At 42.3% G+C, this 20367-nt stretch overlaps 1 protein-coding gene across 1 annotated transcript in view; it reads right to left on the bottom strand.

Annotated features, from left to right (window-relative positions):
- Positions 1-6337: 6337 nt before the first annotated feature.
- LOC139047055 (zinc finger protein 26-like) overlaps positions 6338-20367 on the bottom strand; it is a 130569-nt gene continuing 116539 nt past the window's right edge. Inside the window, exons 13-14 of the mRNA XM_070521006.1 lie at positions 16066-16113; positions 6338-7158 (exon numbers count right to left, since the gene is read on the bottom strand). Coding sequence (XP_070377107.1) covers positions 6674-7158; positions 16066-16113 — 533 coding nt within the window. The 3' untranslated portion in view covers positions 6338-6673. The remainder of the gene's footprint in view (positions 7159-16065; positions 16114-20367) is intronic.

The raw sequence follows: 20367 nt of genomic DNA, 5'->3' as shown, positions 1-20367 counted from the left end.
ATTTCCAGCAAAATCTTCATCTTCCATGCTTGTATCCGCCACGCCTGCAGGCAGGTGGTCAGGTGAGCCTACTAGGCCCAACAAAGGCGCTACTCCTCACAAAGCTCAGCTCAGCTAATCTCAAGTCGGCGTCTAGGAGCAGAAATGTTCCGTAAAATAATGAAAATATGAGCCCCACCTCGAATCTTGGTGTCAGTCGCTTCGCCTTGGCTTCGTGGATCCAGTGATATGCTTCTTTTCATTGTACTCTTACAATTAGCGAGCTGAGCATGGAAAAAAAATGGAGCCGATGCTTCCACGTCTGCACTGCTCGGCACTTCTTCCTCTTCAGGACATTGTACCAACAAAAGTCAAGATAATAAGAAATGTTCACCCGTGGACTACTGTGCCAATGGTTCGCTTGGGAAGAAAAGCGAAAAAGTTAAGAAAACAACATCATCAAAAGCCATCCCCGTCGTGCATGCATAAACTCAGTGTCGTGTGCAGAGTTGAAAGACGGTACAAAAAAAGCAAAAGATTATCATTATAACGTACGTTACTTTATAGAAGCTTTTGCTTTCGTCCCCAGCGAAATTCTGGCAACAATTTTCTCCCAGAAGTGCTTCCTTAATATGTTTATAAATGCTGCTATTGTTAGGAACAAATAAGTAATTGTGGAATCATTTATCACATTTTTTTGTTCACTGTTTACCGATGATGATGGTAGGAGGCCATGCCCCAAAATAGCTCATAATATTCCAGCAATAAGTGACATCTCGACATCTCAGGAACTAATCTTGTTGCTGTTACTCAATCTCGATCCAAAAAACTCGTCTGATATAGATGGCATACCCAACGCATTTCTTGTGAGGTATGCTGAATGGTGCTCAAAGTTTTTGTGCATTATTTCTCAGATATATTTTTTTCAGCGCGAGCTTCCCAGCGATTGGAAATTTGCAAAAATTGTTCCTTTACTAAAAACATCAAACACTACCCTCATTTCTTCCTACAGACCGATTTCCCTGCTGTGCTCATGCACAAAGTTTTGGAAAACATCATGTTCAAGCACCTGTCACTTTTTCTGGAGGAACATAATCTAATCAATGACCCTGGGCACGGCTTTTGTATGGGACTCTCAGCTATCACAGAACTGCTGGAAACTGTTCATGATATTGCAGCTATCCTACATAAACAAGGTCAAATTGACATGATACTGCTAGACTTTGAAAAAGCATTTGATTGCGTGTCCCATCCCAAACTTCTGGCAAAACTCAAACATGTACTGAAAAATGATACATTAATTTCATGTATCGAGGCCTATTTCTTGTATCAAAATCAAACTGTCACTATCGACAATGTGTGCTCCGATTCACGACCAGCGAAGTCAGGAATCCCTCAAGGTTCAGTGCTTGGGCCACTGTTCTTATTATTAATAAATGACATCACCCTTGATATTCCGGTTACTATTAAGTTATTTGCAGACGACTGCATCCTTTATCAGGAAACATGCAGTCCACAAGACCACGCTCTCTTAAAGACAGCTTTAATCAAACTAACTTCTTGGTGTGAAGTCTGACAAATGAAGGTCAATGAAAAGAAGACTGGCTATGAGCATGATGCGTAAACGGTCTCTCTTAAAATTCGATTATTCTATTAATGGCAAAAAAAGATCTTTCGTTGATACAAGTATTTGGGCGTTATACTAAGCGCTGACTTTAGGTGGAACGAGCTTGTTGCCTACATAGAAAAGAAAGCTATGCAGAAATTAGGATTTCTAAGAAGGTCTCTAAGCAAATCCACCTTAAAATTAAGACTAATTGTGTATAAAACTTACATCCGTCCAATCCTTGAGTGCTCTTCTGTGGTTTGGGGTCTGCATAGTTAAGAAAACATTAAAAAGCTTGAAATGATTCAAAGGAAAGCAATTAGATTTGTTTACAATCGCTACAGTTCCTTTACATCCCCCATCACACTTCTACATAATGCTAACCTACTACATTGCAGACAAGACAGCATGATCGCTTGTAATACATGTTTTTACTTTATCATGACAAGCTGCGCATAAACAAGGACACGTACATAGAATCCGTTAATCGGCGATCTACGCGATCCGAGCACCCAAAGAAACTGATGGAGTATTCTTGCAAAGCTTTTAAAAATTATTTTTTTCTGCACACCGTTACTGAATGGAATGCTCCTTCTGCTGATACAGTAAACTGCACTACTGTTCATGGCAGGGCTGCGGCAACAATCCACTTGACTTTGCTTCGTTGTACATGGTTCCTTATCTGGGCTTGCTCAACGCATGTGCAATAAGCTTCAATTTACATATTATTCTCTAGTACTTTTTCAGTGTGCTAAAAATATTTGCTTGGCATCATGTGTATCTTTCGGTGTTTGCAAGGCACATTATATTACCTGTTTATCTTGTGCTGATTATGGTATGTTCACTCGCTGCAGACATGTTTGTCAAGAGATGTCTGTTGCCGTTATTCTGCCTTTGAATTGTATAATTTCTAGTGTTCGAGTTTCTAGCATTTTAGTTTCTTGTACTTGCGCATGAATCATGTTCTCCCTAGTACCTGCATTGGACTTGCTTTGGCAAATTTTTCTGTTGCGCTTTTAGAATTGTTTCTTTGTTTACAAATCTGTTTTTGTGGTATAACCCCTTCCTGCCTAAGGCCCCATTTCAGTACTCCTGAAATAAATAAATAACAGATAGTCGTTACATATGAAGGTCTACTGAAGGGTCTGGTAGTACAGCTCTCTTGACGCCAGTTGTACATATAGCTACTATATCCTAATCTAAAATACCCAACGTTGGATAACTACACCAGGTTCTTCTAACTTCCACTAGGGAATGTGGAAGTGAGAAGAGATGAATAGAAGACAGGAAATATTGGAAGTGAGAGAGCAAGGCAAAGATTGGAGAGGAAGGTAGCAAAAGGCAAATACTCATTTCCCCCAAGTGTGTCAGTTCGGGGGTGCCCTCTACGTGAAACCATGGACAAAGAGGTGTGTTTCCTCTGCCAAGGCACCTTATACGTGTCTGCAGCTGATTTGTATAGTACTGCCAAACCTAAAGCAATACTAAGTTTGCTATCTTTCTGAATATATTACAGTATTTGTTGCAACTGTTGTTTATATTTTTACTTTTACACTGTACAAGAGGTCCCATTATAGTCTTTGATCTCGAGACCTCCTCCTGTATATTATTGCCTCGTATGATATTTTGTCTAATAGTAATAAAACCTTATTCATTCATTCATTCATTCAGTCAAAGGTCCAAACACTCGGCGTCGGCTCAACACCCAGGGTTCCTCTTTCCCCAGATAGCTACATGCAGGAGGGTTCAAGCACCATGTGCTTGGGTGCGTTGTGTCGCAACACACCAAATGTCTGCTGATGGAGACACCCCTGCGCGGACACCCAGTGGCGAGATTTTAATCGTTTAGCTCATAGCGCCACATCGGAGCATCGTGGCAAGAGGTTTATTTTACCAAAGAGCATATACTGTATACTTTACAGTGCATCGACTGCTCACTGTTATATCCGGTATATATGGTTAAAACCGGCATTGTTAAAGTGAGTTCGACTGTATAAGACAATGTTTCCTGCCATGCGTTTCACAGTTGTAGAGCTCCACTGATGCTTCAAGGAACACCTTCTGGTTCTCAAAGCATTCAATGTCTTGTGGATGACCTTACCATGGGTTTGCCAATGGCATGGGATGACTTGGAGCCACAGAAGTAGCTGTAACAGCGGCCACGATAGCTACACAGTAGCTCAAGCTACATCTTCTGGCTCCAGCAGCAAGACTGGTCATTGCGGTTGCTCGGGACGGTGGCCCACCTTATCTAAAAGCCTACAAGCCTGTACATATGTTGCTGTACCGTGCAAGGCAAACACCGCTTTGTTTTTCACGCTTCTTAAACTGTGTCTGTGCTTTGGATTAGCTGGGTGCTCATCCAAGCTCGGTGCTTGCATGAGCTCTGACGAGCTGGGTCGACACGTTTCTGGTAACAACTGCAGGGGCTCAGACCATCGACGGCACTGTTCATTTTCAAGCAATTCTATCATCAGCAGCGGCAACCTATTTTAACGTCTAGTGGAGTATGAAGGCCTCTATGAAAGAGACTAATTTGGTTTCAGAGCTTTCTGATGCATCTTGCAGAACACAATTTATACTGGGGCGCCGCAACCAGACATTGTTACTTTAAGAACAAAGAACATGGAGAAAATCTTAAATTGTGCAACATTTGTTAAATCCCTTCATAACACTGGAGAGCACTTGAAGACATAATTTGTTTCCAAGGCCCCATTAAAGCCACTCTAATTCAGCCTTGTCTACACATCACCGTTTGTCAGGCGCTTACTGCCACTGAACATAAAGAAGCTACCTCATTTATCTCACCAAGGACACCAAGCAAATATGCTATCACACATGGAAAAACGCAAAATGACAGGGGTATGATGTTATTTCAAACTTTATTTATCAAGCCAAGAACATGAAAGTTTCAGTAAACATTGCCGTTAGCGTGCTCTGCATTTTTTAAAGGTGCAATTCTTTTTTTTTTAATGCAGAGTTCTCATAAGAAATAAGATGTAGCTGAAACCGTTCACCTGACAAATTCAAGCACTTCGTAAGCACTTTTCAAGACGGTAACTTACGCAGATGCACTTAACTTGGGACATAAATTTCCAAGAACTTCACCTATAACTTCATTGCCTTTAATTTTGCTGGCATTTTTTGTTATGCCAGGGCAGCTTGCACGATAGTGTGCTGCTCATAAAGCATACTCGTAAGGTTTTTCGTGCACTTGCATATGTAATGCATTGCAAAAGCTGTAGTTAGGCTACACAATTTGAGTACACATTATGCAACACCTTTTCCATAGTTAAGTTGAATATAAACAAGGTGATTCCTATAGTTTGTCAAGGACATCTGGTTAACAAACTGCATTCCTCATATCAGGCATTGAAAAAAAAAGATGGTTCAGTAATCATTTAAAATGTTTTATTTCAGCCAGAAACAAAATTTTAGCCGCTTTATGCACTTGGAATTTGCTCAATTTTTGCTCAATTTGCAGTCGGTGACTTGTCCCATTATTTTACGACTCTGGGCGATGTTGTGTAAAACAGCCCCTTGACATTCTGGAACGTTTCATTAAGTAACTTTCTATATATAACTTACAAAGAATAAAAGCTTTTCATTTGTCCCTGAGAAGATGCTTAATTTATGCCATGACGGCCCTTAACAGAGGAGACTGGGCCAAAGCAAATACATGCTCATACTAATACCGGGGTTTTAAACGAAAACCACAATATGATTATGACGTATGCTGTAGCGGGGGACTTAAGGGTTAATTTTTACCACCTGGCTTCCTTTAACATGAACAATGCACGGTAGATGGGTGTTGTTGCATTTGATTGCCATCGAAATGTAGCCACTGCAGACAGGATATGATCCTGCTTTTGCCCCATTGTCTCAACAAATAGTGTTGCAGTATTGCCCAAAAAGGAAAGAATCTATTGCAATGGAAAGTAGTTAGACACCTATACAATGAAAGGATTGTAGCTTTATCAGCCGTATAAACTTGTAAACATTCTCTAATTAAATTAACAAGCATGTTTCATGTGCACAGGCAAACAGGAACACATCTCACATGATGGCTGCAGACAATTGCTGTCAGTATGCTTGCGTTACGAACAGGGGAGGCTGCAGCGACTGAACTGCTTGTCGTGCTGCCTCTCGCTTCAATGGGAATTAAGTGAACACTGCACGCAAGAAGCAGTCAATCAGACCTTTGCACGGCTGGATTTTGCATCCTCCCTTGTTGATTACTTTCATAATAAAGCCTGCACAATCATGCTCAGCCGCATAATACGCAGCGGCAGCCCCATGCTACAACTGTGCGGCAGCCCATCTGTCATATCAGATACCATATTGGACGCCAAAACATACTGTGTGTCTCGTACTAAATTGTTACTCACAAGGTGTCCAATTTGGCGCTACGGCACGGCAAAACGCCTCGGCTCCACTTGCCGTTCCCGTGTATAGGATGCCGTGTCACAGCCAAAATTGTACCATGTGTCACTTAGTTTCAAGTTGTGGCCGCTAAAAAGAAGTCACTCAAACTTCTACCCTGCATATTCAAAGCACCCGCTGCTTTCCAGCTATTCTTGTGCTTAATGGTTTCTTATTTTACTGAGACGATTACCATTGTGTAACCTATGTACCATACTTGTCTGTTGGCAATGCCAAAATATGAAGAAGGGCCATTTCAATCAAAATGATGCTTGTTTAAGTTGCAGTACAATTCGAGGATACCAGTAAGTCCCAATAAAAGGTCTTCAGTCAAAATTGATCATCACCATTTTATTGCAAAACATGAGTGTTTTCCACAAACAGTTCAGATATGATCTAGTGCTAATTATTGTGGCTTCACATGAAGCGATATCACATGAACACAGTTGTAATCTAAGCAATGTTACTCCAACACATGTCCCTGCCAGTTGTTCAGTGATGGTCAAACATCCTGCTATGTTACTTGGCTCCTCAACATATACGAACATATTGCAACTCTTGTGCTTCCTGATGCACAAGACAGTCATTCACCCGAATAAACAGATTTGAATTTGCAACTCAGACGGCCCTTAATACATAGAGCAAACTAACCCTGCAAGTGACCTACTAAGTGGCGTCTGGGTGCTGTCTTTTCATATGAGTGTTCAAGTGACCAGACTGCACAAAGGACATGCAGCAGATATTGCAGTGGTATGGGCGCTCCCCTGTGTGGATACGTAGGTGTTCCTTCAGGCAGCTTTTCAATGTAAAGGTCTGAGGGCAAAAATGGCATTGAAATGGGCGCTCCCCTGTGTGGATGCGCATGTGTACCTTGAGTGTGTCACCACGTATAAATGTTTTACGACAGAAACGGCACGCAAAGGGACGGTTGCCTGTGTGGGTGCTTAGGTGTTGTGCGAGTCTGTCCTTTCGCGAGAAGCTCCGAGGGCAGAAATCACATTGAAATGTACGCTCGTCTTTGTGGATCTTGACGTGTTTTTCCAGATCAAACAGCGTTTCTGCTTCGTAGTAACAGAAAGGATAGCGACAGTGGAGTCCCTGTTGTGACCTGCCATCTTCGGTAGATGTCAGAGTGGTAGAGTCCCTTGATCCTGCACCGAGAAACAAAATTGCCTTATGCCAAATCAAAGAACCCTTTTAGAACAGTACGAGTTGTTGAATATGTCATTGTTTCCTAAGTTACAGCTCGAATAAATTGTGCAGAGGTGCATGGTACAGCTACAGTACTAAATCATTCATGCATCACAGTTTGTGTGAAACGTGTCATATTAAGAGAGCTAGAGACAATTAGAATTTACCCTCCCTCATAGCTATGCATGTTCTCCTCAAGTTGTTTGCCGATCGGGGCAAAGCTCCACTTTCACTTGCTCTGTGTCATGATGGGAGTTCATGCTGTCTACTTACGCTTTTCTTGGAGCCAGCGCACAAAGCGTCTGCAAGCTCTTCACCCACTGCCCTATAGCCGATCTCAAGAGAGAGCTATCGAAGCAGTGTGCTTTACAAACATTCTGTCGCAGCAGGAAATGCGTCTGGTATTTCGGTAACCACAGCCTACCTGGAGTTTGAATGGATGAGTGGAGTCGTAAAATAAAGCCCCTTCACACTACTACTGCTATGATGAAAGAGCTTTAGCGTAGACATACATGAGTGGCCTGCATGGTCGAGCCAACTGGTGGCGCAGAGCTTAACCAGCGAAACAAAGAGCTAATATTGCTTTAACCAAGTGTAAAACATTTAAAACATTTAGAAAAAGGATGTGGTCATGACTACGTTCCTCTAAAAAATTTACACCAGCAGCAAAGCAGAATAAACTATGTTACTGCTATGTTAGTTGCGAGTTTGTTTGAGCTTTGTGCAACCAGGCGGCTTCACTGTGCGAACCGTTTGTGTTTGCGCTAATGCTCATTCCTTGAAATGTGCAAGCCCAAACCACTTGCACATGCGTTTATCCGAATCTTGGATATGCAAAACACTATGGCAGAAGTAATCCTTCGGTGCAAAGTGATGACTGCAACTGCGCAAATTCTGGCACCGATAGGATACAGACAGTGCGATGCGCTGCAGCTACTCTGCTCTTCTGCTGCCTTGCAGAAGGACGCAATGTTGCAGCTTGACATACGGCGAGTCGCTACGTTTGCAGCCCACAAAGTAACAAGGGTGAACGATGTTGCTCGCAAAAGGAAAGATCGAGACCAACACTGACTGCAGAGCTCTCGTCGACACGAAGCATGTTTTAAAGCAAGCAGATGACACTTGCTGTGTGCTGGAAGTCTTGAGCGTAGCGATAAATTGTCCTTGTGCATTCCCTTTCTGTTACTTTCTTTTCCATAGAAACAAATGAACTAACATTACAACTATTACAAGCATTTGTTTGTGATGGAGTTGTAAAAATTTGGAGGATGCTTAAGCTTCGCCTTTAAGAGTGGAACACTAAGGCATTCAAAAATCATTGAGTGGTTACCGCACTTAATTTCCGGGAAGCGCAGCTTTCTTACGGATGCGAGTGTATCCGCAAGACGGTGGGCAGTGGCACTCTATGAATGGTAGAAACATCATTCCTGTTTCAGCATAATAAAATTGTGTTTCCTGGTATATTGAAATTAAACTCTAATGCTATCATGACTGTATGTTGTGTTTAGGTCATGCTTTACAATTTTTCTGATGCGTATTATTTTAGCAGTTCAAATAGTTCAGTAACGCTTCTGCACCACGCAGAGGGCCTGCATGGTTGTGTTTAAGAATTATATTTTGCAAAACGACATCTGATACCGACAATCAATTTCTGCGACACGTGGCCCTTAATATATTACATTAAAATTATTGATGTGGCCTGTGCAGCCAATCAGATAGCTAGCTGTACTGGCGCAATGTGCTCAACTTGCGTCACCTGGTCAGGGGCGGCTGAAAACTCAGCCAAATGGCATGCAGCAATCGGTAGCGATGTACATTTGTAAAATTTATAGTAAATTACGCGCTTTACGTGGAGAATTTAGATGTGTAAATTATTGATCAGAATAAATTACACTAACGACTCAGAGCGTTTGTACAATATCGTCAAAACAACTTCAGGGTCCTTTAAGCTACAAAAGGCACTACTAATCAATAAGCAAGTACATAGATCAATAATAAACATTGAAGAACAAGATGATACACACTTCGGAAATGCGTAAAGCAGATATGTCGTATTTCAAGGTAACCGCTAGCTTAACTGGGAACAAGCAATACCTTCCTTTAGTGCACTCAACGGCGATATTCACTGAGGAGATTACAACAAAGAGTGTGCTATAGTTTACAATTGCTCATAATACACAAAACAATACATCATTTATTTATCAGAGTAACCACAGCACTATTACGGCATTAGAGTGCGGGGGGAACTAAGACAAGCAGGTGAATCGAGACACAAAGAAAGACTAGCATTAGTAGCCTAATATAATTGAGCAACCAGGAAAGAATGGCTGAATGAATTATGGGGTTTTATGCACCGAAACCACAATTACATCAAGAGGCATGCTACAGTTGAGGATGTCGGAATAATTTTGACTATCTGCAGATTTTTAACATGCCCCCAATGCACGGGAGTTGGGCGTTTTTGCATTTCACCCTCATTGAAATAGAGCCACTGTAGTTGGGATTTTATGCTGTGACCTTTGTGCTTTGCAGCGCTACACCATAGTCACTAAGCCACCATGGCAAGTAGTTGAACAGCCATAAATTATACCCGAAATCAGGAAAATAAATAAACAGATAAACAAACTCCCACCTTGCACAATATACGGAAGGCAAAAAGAATGAAATGCATTATGATTAATACCAGTCTTCGAATAAAATATTTCGTGAAAAACTTTTTATCGAAGTTCCTTTTATTGTTCATGCAGTGTCTCCAAGTCAATGCTTTCTCTAGCACTAGACACAATAAAATGTGTAGAGTAAGTAGCAAATGTAAACATCGGAGCCCTATTCTGTATTGTTTCATACTGGTCTACCTCAATTTTCAACCAGGGATTCCGGACACACCAAGAGCACTCAAGTACAGGTTTTACGTACAGGAAGTATAGTATTTTTTCAGTATTCAAAGTGAATATTTTTACATTTCTATGCAAGAATCTTAGTGTGCGAGAAGCCATATTTGTTAAAGGGACCCTGAAACGATTTTGATGATTTTTTACCAACGTACTGAGTCGTTAGAGTAGGTCCTTCTGATCATTAATTGGCATATCTGAGTGCTCCGCGTAAAGCGTGTAACTTATCATAAGGTTTTAAAGATGCACATCACTGCCGATCGCAGCACACTGCTTGGCGAAATTTTAAGCCGCCCCTACCCATATGACGGAAATCACCCATATGACGTCAGTGGGGCGAGCTATCCGATTGGCTGACCAGGGCACGAGATCAATAATTTTTCCAACCTTATGGCAAACAAATGATGTTTGTAATAGTTGGAATGCTAGTTAATTTGCTTATATAAAAAGAAAGTAACAAAGAGAATGCAGAAGCCCAATTTTTCAGAACACTTAAGCACTTCCGGCACACAGCAAGTGTTGTCTGCTTGTGTTACAACGTGCTCCATCTTTGACGAGAGCTCCGCAGTCAGTGTCGGTATGTCTTTTCGCGAGCGCTATGATTTGACTTTGTTGCATTGTGGACTGCAAACGTATCGACTGGCAATATGTCAAGATGTGACATCGTGTCCTTCTTCAAGTCAGTGGATGAGCGGACTGGCTGCAGCGCATCGGACTGCCGCTATCCAATGGGAGCCAGGATTTGCGCGATTGCGACCGTCACTCTACAACGGAAGATTACAAATCAATAGCGTTTCGCGAGTCCGGTATTATGGTAAACGCTAGCGCAAGGGGACAGGGACTGGCCGTGTCCCCTTGCGTGTCGTTTCAGGGGATGAACAGAAGCGCAAATGTCAATGGTTCACAGTGCAGCCACCTGGTGGCACAGAACTCAACCACACACAGTAGCTGTAACAAAATATATTCTTCTTTGCAGCTGGTGTAAATTTTTCGCAGGAGTGTAATCATTACCAGGTTGTTTTTGTAAATGTTTAAGATGTTTTACACTTTTTTAGAACAATATTTGCTCTTTCTTTGGCAGGTTAAGCTCTGCGCCAACGTGTGGCTGGACCGTGGAGACCGGTCAGGCAGCTCACGTATATCTACGCTAAAGTTCGTTCATGATCTTGAGTTTACGCCTTCACCGTTCCGTCGGAACGTTCTGCTAATGTGTGATTACCGGAATACCAGACACGTTCGACACTACGACAGAATGCTCGCAATGCACGCTGCTTCGATAGCTCTCGCTTGGGGTTGACGGCCAAGGTAGCGGAGACGTTTCGCATGGGCGGGTGCGGGCTCCAAACAACCGCAAGTGGACGATGTGACGTCGCATCGTGAAACGGAACCAGTGAAGGCGGAGCTTAGCCCCGGTCGCTCGGCGAACGAGTTCAGGAGGAAAAGCATAGCTAGGGAGGAGGGTAACTTGTAATCGCTTGTAGCTCCATTGATACATAATGGTTCACTTAAATTGTGGTGCGAATGTTCTACTTAAGCTGTGCCCCATGCATGTACAAAATTTGTCTGAACCGTTTTAGGGGTCCTTTCAGTATGTCCATGTGACAGTGACAGAGAAGTTCAGCATACAATAACTATACACAACAAGCATTGCACTGCATAAAATAATGTAATTATATGAGTCTAGTATACTCCTATTCTAATTGGGCCACTTGGTTGATAGAAATTATGTGCTCCCACTATTAATTTTACCAAAAGAGGTGCATTATTGTATGATACATACAAAGTAAACAAAGCATACATAACTCTTGAAGTTTGTGAACATAAATACACATGCGTCCATTGATTTTGGTGTTCAGGAAATTTACTATCAGAGACTGGTATAAATGCCATTCTGGAAGACCCTTTCTGGGAAAGAAAAGCTGTTTGTACAATGGCATGTGTACGGCATGTACAGTTAAATACCTCGATACAGTAGAAGCCTGTTGATATGCTTTGAAACTGACGATCGTAAAAAAACTTACCAATAGGGAAAACGTAACCGTGCGGAAAGGTGCAACTCACCACAGCACAACGTGAGAAACAGTCACAGTGACTGCTGCTGCAGTTATTAGATGTTGGGTGCTCGTACTGTGACCAGGAAAGGCACATATGCGCATGTATAGTTAAGGGAAACCTACTGTGTTCCGGGACAATGGCCCCTACTGCAGTATTCTGAATATGCTTCAGAGCACAATATGGTTATACTGCGCCGAAGCCGACTAACGAGAACTGGCGTGAAATGCAAAAAAGACCTTTGCAGGCCCCAAGGTAACTCTAGCCCCGTGCATGATTTCTGTAGGTTTTAATTGATGCACACTTTTTCAGATGCTCTGCAAATGCTCTGTCATAGCCTCTTAAAATTGGTAGCTTGTCGTAACATGTAAGAGCCAATTTCTCCCTGTACAGTTATATTTAGATAGTGGCCACATTCAAGTTCAACGTAAGATGCGGGAACATTATAGAATGGCGCAGTATAATGAAGGTGTCTACCAAGCTGACATTTCCAATTTCCCTGATTTTTCCAGGTTTTCCCTGAGTGGCTTCGTAAAATTCCCTGAGTGACAGAGAACATTGTTTTATTTCAAGACGGGCCGAGACCATGTCACCCGATGCTGTCACTCTTCAATAAGTATCTTAAAAACAAAAAAATTGCTTAATCCAGTTTTAACAGGAAGGAGGGATTAGTGAAATGCGTAGCATATAAAATACCTTCGAAAAAAAAGGTAAAATCCATTGCGAATCGACTTGAACATTCTAAAATACAAATGAAAAGAGATGCATGTAGAAGCGAATATTTTCAATATGAGCTATTTCTATCAATTGACAGTAAGCTCATTCGTATAAGGCCATAGTTTCTCACAAGTAATATTCTCTCTCACAACAGCTTTTAAGTAAACCTCAACTGTTCTCACATACTCTCAGTCCACGCACAATGCCTCAGTGCTGCGTTTCACTGCTTTAATGAGTTGATTTTTTTTTGCATGAGGGGCACCTGCATCTCGGCATCAGCCCACACTATCTTGTTGTGTGAGCTCAAGCTCCTTCACAGAAGCAGTGGGGCGCTTCTCTTCCCGTTCATACTTCAATGCGTAGGTCCTTTCTGTTGTCGTCTTCCTTCTGACGCGCATTCACCCCACAGGCCATTTGAAGCATCCTCCTGGTCAGTTTACAGTTAACGTCCGAAAAATAGGGCAGTGCGAAAAAAATGAATGCGGGTATTTTGCTGCACTTAAGGGCCCCTCACCAGGCCTCATAACAAATTTTTGTTTGATACGCTGGAAGTTGTCACGGGCCCTCTAGGCAGCGTTCTGCCGCAAAAAAATTTTCAGATCGGCCCATTGATAGCCGAGGTAGAAATATTTTAGCACCGCCAACCCACGATTTCAGGAGGTGAGCTCCAATGCCAAGAAAGACACTCTCTCCACTCACCCTATCTAACCTCCGCAAGCGAAATTCTTTTCCTGCGTTCTCCCCCACTGGACTTTGAGGATCGGGTAACACATACGACAAGGGCCCCGCCTACATTTTCTTTTTCCTCGCTTTATTTTTTTTTATTTTTTGGCTCGCTACGCACTTGCGCCGACGGTGTCGCACGCGAGCTGTTGCGATTGTCTCATTTCGCGCAGTGCACAATTTTGCGCACTGTGTACGAGGACACCCGACTAGCTGTGTAAGTCAGTGCTACACGAATACTGAGGCAGACACAAGTGGATCACAGAGCGTGATCCCGCGCTTTCGGTGTCTGTGCGGGCGATTGCACGACGTGGGAACAAGCAGATTAAACAAAACGGAAGTGCATCTCTCTTCCTGCGGTGTGAAGCTTGTCACCTCAATATGGTCAGACCTAATGAGGTGCCCTTTTGGACTCAAATCGCCCCAGGCATATCCGAAAAAAGCTATGAATGCCTGCCAGTATATTTATTAGGCGTATTGGTGCTCGTACTGTGACAGGAGATGAGGGGTGCACGCGTGTCCGTGACAATTGTCCCCTTTCCACTCTTGTTATGCTTCGCCGCGTAGCAAAGCTGGAATGAGGCGAAGCTGACTTTCGGGAACCGGCATTATGCAACGCGTTGTGCTTTACGAGCTTCGAAGACAATTACAAGGATGACAAAGGCTGAGTCGATGACATTGCTGACAGCGGCGAATTGTTTCAATGAAAAACACGACGTCGAACAGCAAGAAGCTTGGTAGCGAACGTCGAAGCAGCTAGGCCTAGCGTTGCCGCGGTGGTGGCTGGCTACTGCTGCTAGCCAATCTGCGTGCGTGAGCGCCAGTTCGAGGCGGCGAGTTAATCAAAATGGCGGCGGTGGTAGCTTTGATTAATGCGATTTCGGACCTGCGGTGACGGCAAAAAGTCCGGAAAATCGGACGGCGAAGGGTTCTTGAGTCCGGAATTTCAGATGTTCTTGTGAACACAGACTCTATGGGGTAGGTGATGGTGCCGCGAGGCTGTCTGAATTATCGGGCGTCCGGAAAGCCGGTCGTTGACTGTACACGGGCCACTCTTCCAGCCTACAACACGTCGTCAAAGAAGATTCTTCACAATTCTTCTCTGCTACTTGAGTCAGCAATATCGCGACTTTTGTTCTCTTTAAAAAAAATTGCACCCGATTTTCCCCGATACAAGCACAAGTTCCCTGAGGTTTCCCTGAGTATTCCCAGACTATTCAAAATCCCTGAGAATTTCCGGTTTTCCCGGTTGGTAGACACCCTGATAACACATAAGAGTGAATGACATTTACGTCGGTATCACAAAAGCACTATGTGGGAGCCGGGAAAACACAACAATGAAGAAATTATCAATAAGGTTCCACCGTATAACAAATTCAACAAAATATGTGCGTGACTATGTTTAAAAAATTTTTGTTATATTTATTTACATTTGACCTATTAAGCATTTAAGCATAGCTGCCAAAGGGATCTTGTTTTGCAGAAGGCAACGTAAAATTTTTTGAATTTCAGGCAATTGGAGGGAAGAAAGTTCATTAAGAGAAAAAAAACATATTCTGCTGAATTTGAACATCGGTGACCACAGATACTGTTTAGTGCTGTGTCAACGATGTCTTCACATTGGTAGTACGAAGTGAAGCCTACGAAGCTTTCGCATGCACTCAGCGGCTGAGGCTGATAGTGTCGTCCACAGTGGGACAACGCTATTATGAACAGGGCAGACAGAGGGGAAACTCAGCTAACGGTTCAAATACATGTGGCTGTATCATGCCTCCAAAACTCGAGATTACGCAACCTCCAGCATAAACACGTTGGAAGACACCAAACATGAGGCCACGGTGATCTCGGATGGTAAAACCTTTGAACATGACGTGGTTTACCTCCAATACAGGGGGCCTGGTCTGCTTATGCACTCAGCTGGCTTAAGGCAGAAGACACGCGTCCATCAGCCTCCACCCTGCCCGACCTAGCTATGCGCGCTTGATGACATTACGGTGCACTCTCCCTCACCCTGCGTGGGAAAGTAATGTCCATCAAGCCACTATCTTTGTCGTAATCCTTGCACACCGCCTAACAACAAACGGCTTGTGAAAGGATCTTATTGCATTTGTAATTTATATCGGCCACGATGGCAAGAAGGTCTTCCTGTTACGCTGCTGTGCTTTGGCAGCCGCGGTTTCTAGCGCAGTGTGCTAGAAACGTAATTCAGCTATGCGAAGAACATCTGTGTCTGTGGGAGTTTCCATTAATTGGTTCGATATTCCTTTACGGTGGCAGTGATATTTCGTTATATTAAAATCTTATGCAAAGCCCTTTGTTATATTGAGCATTGGGATACGTGGTGTTCTCTAAGCAAGAAATTATTAAAAGGTACATACTTTCTTACATTGAGGATTTCTTTACATTGAAGCTCGTTATGCTGAGGTTTAACTGTATATCATTGTACAGCTCAGACAAAATACAAATTCATACATATATGCATACCTGGAGAAACATGGCCCACTGGTGGCTGCAGGACTGCCGATACTGTAGCTGAACCAACAGAGGTTTAAGATAAGAACATGGATCAAACAATCAGCTGAAAATTGCAATTACTCAAGAATATCTTAAAACTGCACTATATGGCAATAAAGAAACAATTTTCAAGTGCAATCAGTAAACTTTTCTCGGAGCATCATACCAAAAAATATATTAATACCAAAAGATTAGATGCCATTATTGCAAGCATTAAAATATCAACCAAAATAAACAATGCACATTCAATAAAGAGTCGTTTATATAGCACTGTGAAACACACAGCGTCAGTGAAATTACCAATTAAAATACTCAATTATTGTAAAGGTATGCCTAGGCACAGGAAAACCAAAACAATCTTGAAATCATAAGATACACTGCAAAAATGTGTACTAGTGCTAGAAAACACAGGCAAGTAAATCATGAGACTAAAAATAAAGAAGATGACATCATATCGTGCATCCAATCAAAATTACTGAAAGCATCCGACACACAGGTGCACAAACATTCACAAAGTGACAGCCACTAACAAAAACAAATTTCCCAAATTTTAAAAATGTAGTATATAGCAGCAGTTCAAATATAATATTTTCCATGTTGCAGTGACACATGCATTGGTAGGTAAAGAGTGAAACAGAGCTGTTAGCAACAGTAAACTCCCAAGTGTGGCATTAATAAGATACAATTCTAATATCACAGCCTTTGTCAAAAGCAAGAATAAAGGAGTGCAAACTGAACACAAACAGAAAGGCATCTACACACATACGCAGATGTACTTATGCGGCTTTTCTTCGTCCATGTCCAGTTTGCCATACTTTAATCTTCCTTATGAAATACAAAAATTGCCTAACTGTTGGGTGGTTAAAAAGTCGAATCAATCGCAACAAATGAGGCGCTTCTGCTGCAACTCCTGGTTCTTGGCAGTTGTAAGGCGGTGATGACGCCTTGCTGTGACAAAAGGTAAAAAAAAGTAATCACATCAGTCACTTGTATAACACTTAGTTTCCAATTGCTTGTGTTCTAAATAGAACGTTCTTGAATCAGATCTAAAAGAAACCATGTATAAAGATCACCTCCAAATATTGTATACCATATGTTTTAAATTTCTAATCAAATTAACAAATAAAGGTGTAATGGAGTCTAGTTGGCAACACAGCTTAGTTATATTATTAATCACAACTAATGCACTTATCAACTGCATTACAGCTCAACTGAAGCTTTTAAATGGCAAAAAAAAGAAGGAAAAGTTGGTACATATGGTGCACCATGACAATGACAGTAATCGAAAAAAGAAACAGCATGCGTGCCGACGCTCATAGTACAATTCAGTGCTCAGTGAAGGAGATAAGTGAAATAAATACTAGAGCACTGCACATCAGTTCAAAAGGAATCGAAACACGGTGAGACTTGCCAAATGATAAACCGCTTTGTCGAGATTAAGACAGTATACTTACAGGCAGTCTAAGGCACAATCTTATTTACTGACTGAAAGCTATTGTGCATAGGCGAGCAGGTTCATGTGTTTGCCTAGGATTATGTGTGTCTGTACAACTGGGGTTTTTTATGCAGCGGATTAATTCGGATGTCTTCAGTTGCACCAGCATTTCTCCTGGTGAACTGCGAAAGCTTTTGCTGTTTTTTTAAAACACTTGAAAAATGAAGTCAAAGCTAAATATCATGAACAATGATTCACCAAAATTCTGATGTAACCAACTATTTTGGTCTCCCGATCTCGGTTCCATTGAAAACGAAAATCATTCTTTTTTACTTAGTGAAGTAATTACGCACCAAAGCTTAGGTTTGCCAAAATTTTCTGCCTTTCCAAGCATGTACTTGGAGCTTTCATGGCTAATAAATTTATTAAAAACTACAAAAGGCAGAAGTCATCATTTGAATGTATCCTGCTGTTCGACAGGAGTTCGAGTGGAAGAAACGCAATCATGAAAATGGGATGATCAGGTTTCGCGAAGATGCGTAGGTGCGTGGTATTCAGTAAACAGTGCAACACCATATGTGATGTTAGTAAAGAACTTGCGGCGGCCACAAGCTGGCTAGCAGCTCAGAATAAAAATAGCGAATCTCTGAGGCTGTGCTTCTGTTTGTTAAATGTGCCAGAAGCAACTTTTAGAGCTGGAAATACATATTGTGAGCCATGTTTACACTCCTGCAACAGCTCCTCCAGTGCGAGGGAGAGTGAGCGCCCGGTCATTTCGACAAGCGCATGTTACAGGGGGCAAGTGTGTCTCCTCCTCTAACCTGACCGTGGCTTTGCATGACTCGCTACATGACTGATGGCATACGGTGCCCGTGGCTTATAGCGATATCAGAAGGAATGAATAATTCAATCGTTATAAGCGTTCATAGCCATATCTTGACTGCCATAAAATAAAAAGAAGTTGCCAAATGTACGCTTGTGGCTCTGAAGTGAAATCTGTCACTTACACCAAAAGATAAACATAGAAATTAGGCTGTGAAAAATTCAACATTCATTTAAAGCTTCAAACAGCGTGTCAAGGGTTAGGTGCACTGAAATAGTCAGAAATGGGCAATCGCATTTGCGGCACTTTAAGTTTACAACTGCAGTGTGCATCTCGCGTGGTGCAAGAACATTGGCAGTGAATCCCTTAAAGTGCACGAAATCAATGAGCGACTCAATCGACGTCAGTGCATTTTGTGTAAACACTGGGATAAGCGTCAAACACGTCCCATTGTGAATCTCGTCTTTACTGCTGCTGCTGTCTTCTGTCACTATCGTGGGGGATTTCACCCTAGTGCACAAAGCCCGCCCTTCTGAAACAGTCGCTTATGGTTGAAAAGGGTCCCTAACCCTTTTTTTCCGTTGATGAGCATGGCCATTGGTTCCAGCATTCATGATCATAGTGCTGCCTGTTCTCACAATCCTCTATATCTTTGTACCAGAACATAATTCTTTCAGTCCTGTAAAATTTGCAGCTTCATCTGAAGCCACACAGCTTTGTTCTTTCTCGGCACCATGTGGTGCAAACTAGGCTGTCCAATGCTTCGGGGTAGCTTCCATGGCATATTTTCGCACTCGCTATGTTACAGACATTGTAGAAAGAGTGGGCGCTACCATTTCACTTTTCTTTCTTTTTTTCTTCTCTGGACGTGTATGGAGAATGACTGTGGGTGAGACAAGACAACACGTTGTAGTGTGTGTACCGTGCCACAAGATAATTTGTTTCTAAGTGCTCGCTGACAAGATCCCATCGACCAGGAATGTTTAGGGAACCTGTCAAATTATTTCTATTGCTCAAACTTGAACATCTGAACTTAGTGCAGTTAAAAAAAGTTTTTTTTTTGCTGCAAGTACAACAATGTTGAGTTGTGCTTGCAAGGGAAATTTGGCAAAACGGATTGCGTTTTTAAAAATTTTTAAAGATCTTTTTTGCAGGGCAATGTGAATGTGCCGTGTGGGTGTGAAGCAGCTAGAGCTTATTTTATTTTCTCTAGGATTTTGTATCCTTTTGCGGCACACCCACCAATTATCCTTTATGATGTGTGGTGTTCAATGGTGCAAGGGCCAGCTATGGCCACAGAGTGCCATGGTATATGGTAATGAATTTTCTAGGTATTATGTATGAAATACTCAATGAGTTGCAAATGTAGACGTAATGTCGCTGTAAGGAGGCCTAAAAACTGGTCGCTGTAAGCTACGCAAGATATATAAGCCTAGGAATAATGACAATGACTCGTGATACAAAAGGAACATAAATGTTTTAGTATGACGAAGTGATATAATAAGCTGTATACAAGCAATACTGCCTCCACAGGGCTCATGAAATTAAGGGCTGAGAGGCATGTGCTTCAAATACTTATGTCACTGCGGCTTGAGCCTCGAAGGCAAGGCTCTACTAGATATTGCCTGGCCAAATTATTTCCTCGATAGTAACATCATCTAAAACCCCAAAGACTGTTTACAGGTTAAAAAGGGGTACACGACTAAGAGAAAATGCTGGTTGGAGTGGAATAACCCTTGCTGCTTGGAAAATTGGAAGTGAAGGGAAGCCAGGAGAAGACAGGAAAGATGGAATGTGAGAAAAAGACGAAGATTGGAGGGAGAGAGAGACAGAAAAAGGCAACTACCAATTTCCCCCGGGTGGGTCAGTCCGGGGGTGCCATCTACATCACGCCGAGGCCAAAGGTGTGTGTTGCTTCCACCGAGGGGTTGTAAAGGTCCAAACACCCGGCATCGGCTCAACCCCTAGGATCCCCGTTTCCCCGGACATGGCTAAGCCGTGCACGATTAGATGC

This window comes from Dermacentor albipictus, chromosome 6 (genome assembly GCF_038994185.2).
Source record: "Dermacentor albipictus isolate Rhodes 1998 colony chromosome 6, USDA_Dalb.pri_finalv2, whole genome shotgun sequence".
Classification (NCBI taxonomy): Eukaryota; Metazoa; Arthropoda; class Arachnida; order Ixodida; family Ixodidae; genus Dermacentor; species Dermacentor albipictus.
The sequence above is the reverse complement of the archived record's forward strand: the minus strand, read 5'-3'. Positions and strand labels throughout refer to the sequence as shown.